General features: G+C 51.9%; 1 protein-coding gene across 1 annotated transcript; it reads left to right on the forward strand.

Moving 5' to 3' along the window:
* Window positions 1–473: 473 nt before the first annotated feature.
* Window positions 474–1,019, forward strand: MIND_00181200 (Proteophosphoglycan 5; the record flags this gene model as incomplete). The annotated part of the gene is made up of 1 exon (XM_037358726.1): window positions 474–1,019. One exon carries the CDS (start codon window positions 474–476, stop codon window positions 1,017–1,019), a length of 546 nt encoding a protein of 181 aa, XP_037223821.1.
* Between the last annotated feature and the right edge of the window lie 11,126 nt (window positions 1,020–12,145).

The following is a 12,145-nucleotide window of genomic DNA, read 5'->3' on the forward strand; positions in this document are numbered from 1 at the left end:
GTTTGTCCCTCCGGATTCGCTCGATGCCTCTTTATATGCTCTTTACCCTGTTCCACGGGACTCGATCATGCTCACCTATAAGTATGTATATATCTAGGGAGATGCCCAGGACACGTTGAATGCGCGGGGCCATGCATCGGTTTCGAACAGGCCGACGCTGAGCAAGCGAGGTTTGCCCCGGACATTGGTCATTGGCTATAGAACTTGTTGCTAGAACATTCGGCAGTAGCATAAGTGCTTGGAACAAAGGCGCGTGGCCCCCTTTCGCAGCGCATTTCCGCTCTAAAGCATATCGGTTACGCAGGTAACGACATCAGCCTCGATTCAAAACACCGTGGCGTTCCTCACGTGCGCGTGACACTCATGTCGTCGTACCACCACCACCGAAGATCCGAGTTTAATTTCTGGGACAAGGGTGCGCTTCTCTGCGTGCGGGCCCGTACGTGACCGTACTTACAAAGAACATTAGCGTTATGACGGTGTATTGCGACCGCTGCGACCGCTACTTCCCTCACTACGGTGCCCTCGCGCAGCACGAGCGGGCGTCGAGCGCACACTGGCTCTGCGGCGACTGCGAGATCGACTACACGGCGTGGACGGGGCTGAAGGAGCACTACGTCCAGAGCCGCAGACACTTCTACTGCCAGCACTGCGACGAGCATTTCGACGATGGCGGCGAGCTGGCGGAACACATGGACGACGCACATTTCTACTGCTCTTCGTGTGAGCGGGTGTTCAAGAACGAGCAGGGGCTGCACGAGCACTGCCGCCAGTCGAGCGTGCACCACTACTGCACCCCCTGCCGCCGGCTGTTCACCTCCGCAAACAACCTCAACGCGCATATGAACTCGGCGCTGCACAAGCCACGCACGATCACGTGCCCCGGCCGCGGCTGCGGGCAGTCCTTCATCAACGGCCCGTCGCTCGCCGCGCATCTCGAGGCGGGCAGCTGCGCGTCGGGCGCGAACCGGCAGTCGCTCAACCGCTACATCCCCGCGCGCAGGACACGCGCAACGTGATCACCGACCCCCGCGCCTGATCGCCGCGGCGGAGAGCGACAACACGCGCGCTACGTCGCGACCGGGCGCAGCTGGAACGGCACCGCGTACGAGTGCTACCTCTGCCACGGCAAGTTCCGCACGCTGCCCGGGCTTAATCAGCACCTCGCGAGCCCCGCCACGAGGAGCAGACGTACATCTGCCGCGGGCCGGGGTGCAGCCGCCGCTTCCAGACGCTCAGCGCTGTGGGCGCATGTCGACAGCGAGCAGTGTGGTGTGTCGCGCTTCGGTGCGGTGAAGCGCGATGGATGGACGAGCTGTCGGACCGGTTGCAGAGGACGAGGATTGCGAATTAGAGGGACAGAGACGGAACTCGATGAAAGCAGAAACCTTTACTGTCTGTACTAATCGATAAGTTTGACTGCGATGTACAGAACCCAGGTGGGAGCCTGCGCGCATTCCGTTCACATCTGGGGCAACTTATAACCCGACAAAATCTTATGTATTATGAGGGAATGTGGGTTTTCTACCATAGAACATAGTTGGTGGACCACTGAATCCTATAGGTTATGTAGACTTCGACGGTATGCTACTAGAGCATTCCAGTCCTCCAGAACTGATATTATATATTTTTGAGCTACAAGATGTTAAGAAAACGAGACACCACCTTAATGGAAACCGTGCGCCGCGTGTGCATTCGCGCCGGAGCATCAGCGCATATGACGGCGCGAGGCCGGACCAGAACTCTGCCACGTCCAGAGAGATCACCCCCGCGCTGTACGCCACACGGCGCAGAACCTCCTGTGCCGCTACATCAGAGCCAAACAGCTGTGCAGCGCTGCATGGTTGCTCCTGATTTGGCGGCAGCCTGAGCTCGACGGTGGAGTAGGTATACATGACAGTGTTGCTCAGCAAAGTAATGAGGCCGCATTCCAGCATTGCGTCCAGCATTGGGTTTGGTTTCAGCGGCAGAGCGCGGACGAGAGGCTCCGTGCGCCGCAGGAACTGGGCCGCAGAGTTGATGCGTCCAGAGATCAGCGCAATGTCATGGCGTGCTGACAGCTTTACGTCTTGATCAATCGGCATCGGCAACTAGCGGGCCGACTGGAAGGTCCTCGTAAGCGTCGTAAGAGTTGTTGTTGATGTGGTGATTGATGTTGTGATTGTTACTTCAATAAAATGTGACCTCAACCACATGACTGCGGAGTTTCCGGAGTCCAAGTGCGCGAAATTGTGGACATGGGTTTTCACGCTTTTGCGCAATTTGGACTTGGGGTGGGCTGAGGGGTGGGCCTGCCTTATATATGGAAGAGCAGCCTGGCTTCAATGACCCTGCTCTTCCTGTTGTGGGTTCTGGGGGAAGACAGTGAAAGTGGATCAGTCTGGTCTGTGCTTCATTAAATTGGCGGAGATAGGATGTGCTGTGGTAAGCCAAGGGGTAGCGAGGTTGGTTCAACACCTTCCGAGCTGAGCTCAATCTCTTGGTCATGGTGTGTTCGTCAGTGGTTTGCTAGTAGCTGTCTTGTTGTGGCATTTTATCTTTGGTCTGGCAGTCTTCCTTAAGACTGCCACTAAGCTGATGGGAGAGTAGTGACCTCCCATTCAGCCACTACACCTGATTGGCAACTCAGTAAAACTGCTAAAAACAGTTCAGAATAACAAAAGTCTTCTTACAAAGTGGATCATCTGGGGGATTGTACTCTTCCTGCATTCACAACTCATGTTGGCTTCTCTTTCTGTACTATGGGTATTTTTTTTTTTTTTTTTCCCACACTTTAGGGCCAGCCCTATAAATAACTTATATATATAAAAAAATATAAAGACTGGCCCTAAAGTCTTGAGGGCCAGCCTTATAAATGACTTAGTATAGAAAATATATAAGACTGGCCCTAAAGACTCAATAATTAGTTGAACTTAACTGCCAGGACTTTAGGGCCGGCAACTTTGCCAAGTTCAGATTGACCACTGGGCCCTAAGCCTGATTGTTCATACTTGGAAGTAATTAACTGCCAGCCTTCAGAATAACTGCCCGCTTTGTGAGGTGATAGATGTTACAAATTAAACACTAGGTTCAGTTTTGACCTAAGCTTAATTGTTACTAGTTGGCTCACAAAATGCAGAAAGGTGAAAAATTACGAGTGTCTTTTAAGGTGGAAATCCATGGACTCCACTTTAGGGCCGGCTCAATTGATGAAAGTTGTAGATATTCAAAATTAATGACTAGGTTCAGTTTTGACCTAAGCCTAATAGTCAATGGTTAGGCCAGAAAACACAGAAATGTAAAAAATCACGAGTGTCTTTTAAGGTGGAGGTCCGCGGAATTCCACTGTAGTTCAATCCCTAAGTTAAACTTGACTTTAACCTAACTGCCAGGTGGAAATCCGCGGATTTCCACTTTAGGGGTCGGGGGTCAATTAATGAAAGTTGTAGATATTCAAATTTTATGACTTGGTTCAGTTTGGAGCTAAGCCCAATTGTTAATGGTTAAGCTAGAAAACACAGAAAAGTGAAAAATTACGAGTGTCTTTTGAGTGGAAGTCCGCGGAAATCCGACTTTAGGGCCAGTTCAACCCTTAAGTTGAACTTCACTTAAGATGGAAATCCGCGGAATTCCACTTTCAAACAGTGTTAGGGTTATAACTTAGCCAATTCTTATCCGTTTGGAATGATTTATATACCATTAGAAAGCTATTCAAATTCTCTATCACATGGGACTGAAGCATAAGAGCCAATAAGGCAACTGCCAGTCCAGATTTGAACTTTTTTCCTGTTACTAACATAACTCAGTCAATTCTGATTCATTTGGGATAATTTATAGATCATTGAAAAGGTACTGAAAATCTCTACTTTGAGATGTGTTGGTACCTGACAATCTCTGAAACTAGCCTAACAGTGTAACTTGGCTAACTCTCAGTTGAACTTACCCCGGAAGTTGACAGAATTCTATAATGAAAGTGGTAGATTACAAAATGTAGAAGATCATAGGTGTCTTTTGGGGCGAGGTTCAAAACAGTAAGGCTTATATTTCAATGAGCTTTGACTTGTTGATAGTGATTCTGATATGGTCAGAGAGGTATGAGAAAGTTCTACAAACTTGATTACACAACATGACTACACATCTATCAACTTTTACTACAGAATACTGTGGCAGTTGAGCTTATTTCTAGTTTGACCATAAAGGTCTTCTTCACAAGAGTTTAAAACTTGCTTTCAACTATACATTCACAGAATTTCAATCAAATGACTTCAAAGCAGTATTAGGCTCATTACTGAGGTTCCTATATGGTCAGAAAGGTATTGAAAGGCAAGACTAACTGACTTTTATAACAGTCAATGACTAGGTTCAAAACAGTATTGGGCTTGTACCTCTAATGACCATTTGGAATCTGTCATATATATGCACAAATGTCCAATAGGCCTACAAACTGGTCTTTGATTGTATACCAAACTTTGACTACAAAATACTCCTTCACTGCTGAGTGAGTATTCAATTTCTAATGATAATCAACTCTGTCAAGGTTTCAACTCACTTTCACTGACCACAAATCTATTGACTTTTGTCAATACCACTTATGGCAGCTACTAACTGCTAAATAAGTATTCAATCTATGAACTCTGTTAAGATTTCCGCTTTATTATTTTGATATCAATTATATATCATTAGAGAGGTTTTAACTTGGCATTGAACTCACTTTTATTGACTACAAATCTATTGACTTTTGTTAGTGCAACTTATAGGCTATTACTCTATAACTTCAAAACAGTATTAGGGCTGTATCCTAAAGGCCTCTGAATCTAGCATTCAGCTCACTTTTACCTGGCCAAAAATCTCACTTGGGCTTGTCAGAAGAGTTTATCTCAGTCATTTTTTGAGCTTCCAGAATGGTTCTGGTATGGCTGGAAGGGTCTCTGAATATACTATAATCTAGTATTCAACTCACTCTTACTCAGCTCAAAATTTAGTCCAGTTGTTGAATGTATTGACTGAAGACTGTACTTCCGAAAGAAAAGTCACCTAATGGAGATAGCAAAGTTCAGTTCAGTTCAGTTCAAGTTCAAGTCCTTTGTTCGCAAACACCAAACCTGAACTTCGGTTCAGGTTTGGCCCCAGCTTGAACTTTGAATCAAACTTGGCATTCAGGTTCAACCTGGTTTAGTTCGCATTCAGAAGAGACTTCGCACATGGGCGTGGCCAAATGGCGTGGGCCTGCGCCAACAGGCGTGCATGCCTGTGATGGTGTGGGTGTGGCGTGGGCGGGTGTGGGACACCTTCGGCGCCTTACCGGTGGCACCGAGTGAGCTATTGCCATGGCCCGATGCCTATATGGTAGCCTTCCATCGACTAAACGCAAGCTTCGCCTGCGATCTACATGCATCAATCATGTTTGATCATCGCCCCCACAGTACCAAGATGTCTTGGCGATCCATTCAACACCTCTACGCAACCTCTACCACCTTGTGTGACTTACGGCGAGCATGGAACACCCACCTTTTCTAGGGGGCTGGTCAGCCCTGCCATATTGGCAAGGGCCTGGAGTGTTAACCCTGGGACTAGTTACGCAATGTTCCCACGTTGGACGTTGAGCACACGAACCGCAGAGCGTGATCGCGAGTGCGTGGCTGTGTATCACTCAGTCAGGTTGCTGCAGTCATCCTTGGTGGATGCTAGTTGTTTGTCCGTTAGTGTCAGCATGTCGACCCTGAGGATGGATGTCGGGGAGTTTGTAGGGCTGTAGAGCCATGTACGGTACGGCCTCTGACAGCGCCGGGACGGCCCCATGCCGTACCGTAAGCCCTCGAGTTCAAGGGCGCTTATGGTACGGGATGGTGCCGTCACGCCGTATTACGGTGACGGTACGGCCCGGCTAGGCCACACGGTGTGACCTGGGCCAAAGTCGGGCTCCGGCGACTGGGCTGGGGCGGGCAGCGGTGCCAAGCACCGGCCGGCAGTGCAGGCCCGCCTGAGTGCTGGCCTGGCTGTGTTGGCTGACCACCAGCAGCCGCTGGGCCCTAGCAACCGGCGCCCAGGGGTCCGATACCGGACGGATCGACGATCTCCGGATCAAATCCCAGGATAGCCGAGGTTATACAGGACCACCCTTACGGCGTCACCGGCGTCCCGTCACCATACCGTCAACTCGGTCCCCAAGGGGGCCTTACGGTACGGTTACGGCGCCGTATTACGGCTGGCCGTACGCCGTATATTACGGCGATGGCCTACAGCCCTAGGAGTTCGGGGGCTCCAAAGGAGGTACCGCCGACTCCTTGGGCCTGACACGACCTGATTCGAACCTCAACAATTGACGGAAACAAGGGACCGTGTTAACAGGCCCTTTCAGTTCAACTCTACCCTGACAATCTGTCTGTTCTGTTCCAGGCGCACGTTCTTAGGAGAAACCTTGCATGGCCTGACGTGAAGCCTGACATCAACCATGTATCCAAGCTAAGTTCTGTAAACAAAGAAATTCCTCAATTATATTGCTTATGTAATCATGTTTGTATTACTTATGTAATCATGTATCAGATCATTTCACAGTCACTTAAACTTATTTCCCCTGCTGCATTTCCACATAGCTTGAATAATATTGAATTCTAAAGAAATGAAAAATCCTCAATTATGTTACTTACATAAGCACATTCCCTAACTGCATCAAATCTACTATTCGCTTGCAGAAAACTGGTGGTATAATTCTCATACTTGTTAGTAAATGTTGTGTCTAATCAACTCCTGATGCCCCAACAACATATCTAAGCTAGATTTGACAACAGAAAGATTCCTGAATCACATTGCTTATGTAATCACATATTTGCTTATTTTCTAATAACTTGAGCTTAGGTGTTTCCTACAGTATTTGAATATGACTATGAAAACTTCAACATAGCTAAGAAATTAAAGATTGTTTTTCTGTTGCAATTCATATAATATATGCCGATTAGTCCAAAGCTCGACATAGGCGGTTTAAATCCAGATTATGTTTTATATTGTGTTGTGTGTGTTTGTTTGTTTGTTGTGTTCATGTTGGAGTTTGTTTTTGTGGTTTTCTGTTTTTCTCTTAGTTTCTCTTTGCTCACTTTCCAAGTGTTTCAATACTACTTCTGCATAGATGTTCAAGTCTGTTTCAATCTGGTTTCAAAGGGCTACCAATGAGTCTTCAACCCAAAATAGGTTTGATGTGAGTTCACCAATACAACATAGTGTAACAGCTGAACTTCACTGTTGCAATTGATATTGTGTCATAACTCAGGTAAAATCAATCTAGAGAGTTTTCAGTCCAGCTTAAGAGTGAATATTGAATGAAGACATAATGCTACAACTAGCTACACGAAGTTCTCAGATGATATACCTCCATGCCTTCCGCGCCCTCTGGCCGAGTTTCGGCTCGATCGGCAGGGATGTCTTCCCTCTGGAAGACCTTGTGTACTGCTCCAGCAGCGCGTTGAGGGATACGGGCGGGTTCGCTGGCGGGGTAGCGGTATGTCTCCCCAGCTCCATGCGCCGTTTATACCGATGAGGTGTAGCGGAAGGCCGGCTGCGCGGCAGGACGGCGTAATTGCGCCTTTGATCGCGCGGGCCAGCCGCTGCCAGTGATCCGTTCCACTTGTGAGTCCACGGCCCGCTGGCCCTGGGGCAGTGTCGGAACGCGGGGCAACGCGTGCACACAACGCAGCCGCATGCCGGCGTGATCGAAGGACGAGGAGCGCGGGACAATGGCGCAGAATGTGCGTCATATTGCAATCAGCCTTCGAATTCAGCAGAGGACGGAGGTCACTCACCGAGATGGGACGGCGCGAGGCAGGACGACGGCTGGGTCGTTTCCCTTGGGATTCGCTGGAGACGGCCGCGCAGAGCCAGGCGCCCGCTTGGAACTTGTAGAAGATGGAGAGACATATTTGTCCTCCCCGCCCTGTGTGTATCAGGCGGAACGAACGAGAACTGGACCCACCACCCTCGAGTTTCGCGCGACAGAGTTCGCTCCGCGCCGAGCGAGCCGCTGCCCCGTTCCCCTTGTAAATTTCAGGAACAGGAGGGCCAGAATGGCGCTAACCTAACCCTAACGAGTAGCAAATGTGCTTGGCGCTCACCGATCTCGCGCACAGCAGCGACGATGGCCTCCATCGACTGAGGAGACGCCGAGACAGCTGTGGCCGTGAAGAATGAGTGGCGTGCCTTGCGCGTCGCGAGTTTCGCGCCAGTAGACCGCCCTGATACGGTGCGCTTTTTGTGAAATTTGGCCCCCGAACTCCCGAGTTGTAGGTGCAACTTCTTCGTCCAGAGTTTGAGCAAGCCGTGGTCATCCGGGGCCGCGATGAAGGCAGGAGAGACGAAAGGGAAGGGGAGTGGGCAGGATGGGCCCCAGTTCGCGCCAAGGATGGCTTTGGAGTCAAAGTCACTTATAGTTGTTTGAATTCAGCCTTTGAATTCAGCAGAAGACTGAGTTACCGACCTAGACGAGACGGCGCGATGCAGCACGACAACTGGGTCGTCTGGCTTGGGATTCGTTGGAGATGGGCGCACCTAGCGCCGCTGCCCGCGGCTTCCTTCCTAGACTAAACGCGCGCGAGGCGGGCCGGGACGCGGCTGCCTTCGGAAAACCCCGGCCGGGCCAGGCGCTGGCCCGTTCCGCCTGGAGTTTCGAGAGGACGGAGGATATATTGGTGCTCCCCACCCTGTTGGTATCAGACGTCACGAGCAAGAACTCGGCCCGCCGTCCTCGGGTTTCGCGCAACAGAACCCGCTCCGCGCAGACCCACCCGCTTCGCTATTCGCCCTAGGCCTGAAAACTTCAGGAAGACGAGGACTGGATTGGCGCTACCTGCGATGAAGATTTCAGACAGAACGAGCGACGAATGCGCTCGGCGCTCACCGACCTTGCGCTCAACGCGGACAACAGCGACGACGGCCTCCATGGACTGTGGCAGACCGTGGAGACGCGCCGAGACAGATATATCCAGCCTCTAGAGTCTCCCTGGACGTTGAGAACGCGGTCCGGGGCGATTTCTGGGCGAAGCGGCCAAGAGTCGGCCATAGTCGCGCCTTGCGCTGGCCCGGAGCGGGGAGATCGCCGCAAAAGTCGACCGCAACGAAGAGGGAGTGGCCCAGCTCGCGCGTAGCGGGTTTCGCGCCAGTCGACCGCCCCGATGGCGCGTTTTCGTGAAGTTTGGCCCCACAACTCCCGCGTTGTTTCGCCCAGAGTCTTCCTTGCTGTGCGTTGAGGAGTTTTGACTCGGAGTAAGCCGCGGGCGTCCGGGGCCGCGAAGAGGGCAGCAGAAACGAAAGCAACTCGGCAGGAGGGCCTCAGTTCGCGCGAAGGACGGCTTTGGAGTCGTCCGTGAGACTGGCGACAACAGCGGTACATGGTCTTGAGGATTTTGACAGCGGATGGCGATCCACCGGGCGAGAAATGGCCAGGGAGCTGCAGGATGCCCCCAGTCAAAGAGTTGATGACGCGCCTGAGCAGCAAGGCACGGGAGACGGGGTTCCAGCGGTGAGCATGTGGTGGTTGATAAAAAAGAAGCACGCTGACAAAAATCCGGCATGCGGCGCCGAGGGCCGGGCGGGTTCCCACACAGCCTCATGATGATGAAGTTTTGCTCCTTCACCACAACGCGCGCATGCACCGACGAGGGGGGAGATGATGCTGGGGCGGAGCGTAGATGTGGGCCGAGTGGATGCTTCTTCGTTGTAGCGCTGGAGCGGGCCGAGCGGCATCGCCGACGTCATTGACCGCGCAAGCAGGAAAGCGGGCAGCGGGTAGTGGGAGCAAGAACCTGCTCAGAGGGCCCTTCTTCTTGTGCAGCGCTGGGAGCCAGACGCTCAGGTGGGGCTGCAGGTGAAGAGGTGGGCGGACTGCGCGCTGGCAAAGAAGAGGGATGACGGGTGTGTTTTTTCATGCTCTTCTTGCGTCATGTCCGTCTCACTCTTCCCCCGTAGCTATCAGCTGGGCTCGGCCCCCCCATGCTTTCCCCGCTTTTCCGCGACTCCATCTCGAGCCAACGCGACGGTCTCAGCGGGTCAAGCCCCTTCAATTCTCAGCTGGGCATGCCCAGATGCATCCGTTCCCCACTCCTTCAATGAGAACCGATGCAATAATCCTCTTTCGCCATCCTGGTTACTCCCTCTCGACTCCCCGAAAGCAATCACTTCCCGCTAGCGGGGCTCTTCCATCGAGGGAACGCCTTCGATTCAAAAGGAGGTTGAGGGCTCTTTAAAAGATTAGCGTGACACGGAAGGAAAACCGGGTGCGTCCAAGCAAGCCTCTTTTCGAGTCGGTCTGACAAATCTGGCTTTTCGTCTAGTACACCTATCGTTTGGAATTCAGCTGCAGCGACTTCCGCATATCCTCGCCAACAAGCGCGACTTCCCGTGTCCTCTTCTTCTAATATACTCTGCCGACTCAGTGGATTTCGGAACCTCTAAGAAAGAAAAAACCGAAGGAACAAACAGAGGCGGCGGATAATGGTGCGTTTGCTGTTCTAGCTCACTCCTCATGGTGACACTCTTCATGTAGGGGAAAAAACCGCCGACAACCCCGCCTCTCTGTCCCAGAAACTCTCAAGCGACCTGCTTCTCGATAAACTTGAAAAACGAGCACCATTGCCTTCGACTAACCGCCCGCCATATGCACCTCCGTCTACCATAGACTCCTTCAAAGCTCTTAATCAACTACACAATGTGACATTCTCCACCAACGCGCCATCCGAACGACTTTCTTTCCTCGAAAAATTTCGACACAGCCACTGTCACACGTGACGACGTCACTCTCCGCGAAAGCGATATGCAGCTCTTCGCCCTTTGGTCTTCGCCCTCTATCGACCCTACCTCCTTCCAATACCCGGCCGATATGACACGCTTAATTCTTTCGGACCTGATACAAGGCTCTCGCTGAGCGCCATTTCATCTGCGTCTTGACTTCGTCGTGGGGACATGGTGGATTTGGAAGTGGGCTTTGGGCCGAATTTGACGAGCGCTGGTGGTGCCTTGGAGTGCTCAAAGGCCTTATGGGCTGTCTTCAGAGTCCCGGATGATAATGCTCACCATTCTCGTCGCGACGACCGGCGGCAAAAGGGCTAACTGCGCTCCCAATCCTCTGGTCATTCCCCTCCATCCGTCGGTCCTCGAATAACGCTCCGGCATACCCCTCATTCCACGAGCATCTCACGAAAATGCGCGTTACTCTCTCCATGAACGCCACACTCGACTTTCCCTCCGAGTCGTGGTCACACAAAGCGCTATGCAGCTCCTGCTTTTCACCCGTTTACCTTGGGCCTCTTTCGACCGTACCTCCGTCTGCTACATGACCTATATGACACGCTCAATTTGTTTGGACCCGTATCGGCGAGTGTAGGGCTCCCGCCGGACGCCATTTCATCGCCGACTCGACTTCGTCGTGGGGGACATGGCGACGGCGGAAGTGCGCTTTGGGCAGGGGTTGGCGTGCGATGGTGGCTTGTTCGAAGGCGGGGAGCTCGTCTGCGATGTTTCCGGGGCTGCGAATGACGATTCGCGCAAGTGCCGACGCTGATTCTGGAGGAACGACGCCAAGTATGAAAAATCTACTAGTATGGCTGACCCGTATTCCGAGTCCGGTGGTATTCGCAACCTTGTACAGCACTGTAAAGTCTGTCACTTCCCAAAAACGCGGGTGCCGCTTGGGACCAGCCCTGCGGGTCTGTTTGTCCCTCCGGATTCGCTCGATGCCTCTTTATATGCTCTTTACCCTGTTCCACGGGACTCGATCATGCTCACCTATAAGTATGTATATATCTAGGGAGATGCCCAGGACACGTTGAATGCGCGGGGCCATGCATCGGTTTCGAACAGGCCGACGCTGAGCAAGCGAGGTTTGCCCCGGACATTGGTCATTGGCTATAGAACTTGTTGCTAGAACATTCGGCAGTAGCATAAGTGCTTGGAACAAAGGCGCGTGGCCCCTTTCGCAGCGCATTTCCGCTCTAAAGCATATCGGTTACGCAGGTAACGACATCAGCCTCGATTCAAAACACCGTGGCGTTCCTCACGTGCGCGTGACACTCATGTCGTCGTACCACCACCACCGAAGATCCGAGTTTAATTTCTGGGACAAGGGTGCGCTTCTCTGCGTGCGGGGCCCCGTGACGTGACCGTACTCACAAAGAACATTAGCGTT

Source organism: Mycena indigotica (genome assembly GCF_014461135.1).
Source record: "Mycena indigotica strain 171206Taipei chromosome Unknown Mind.scaff0002, whole genome shotgun sequence".
NCBI classification, from domain to species: Eukaryota; Fungi; Basidiomycota; class Agaricomycetes; order Agaricales; family Mycenaceae; genus Mycena; species Mycena indigotica.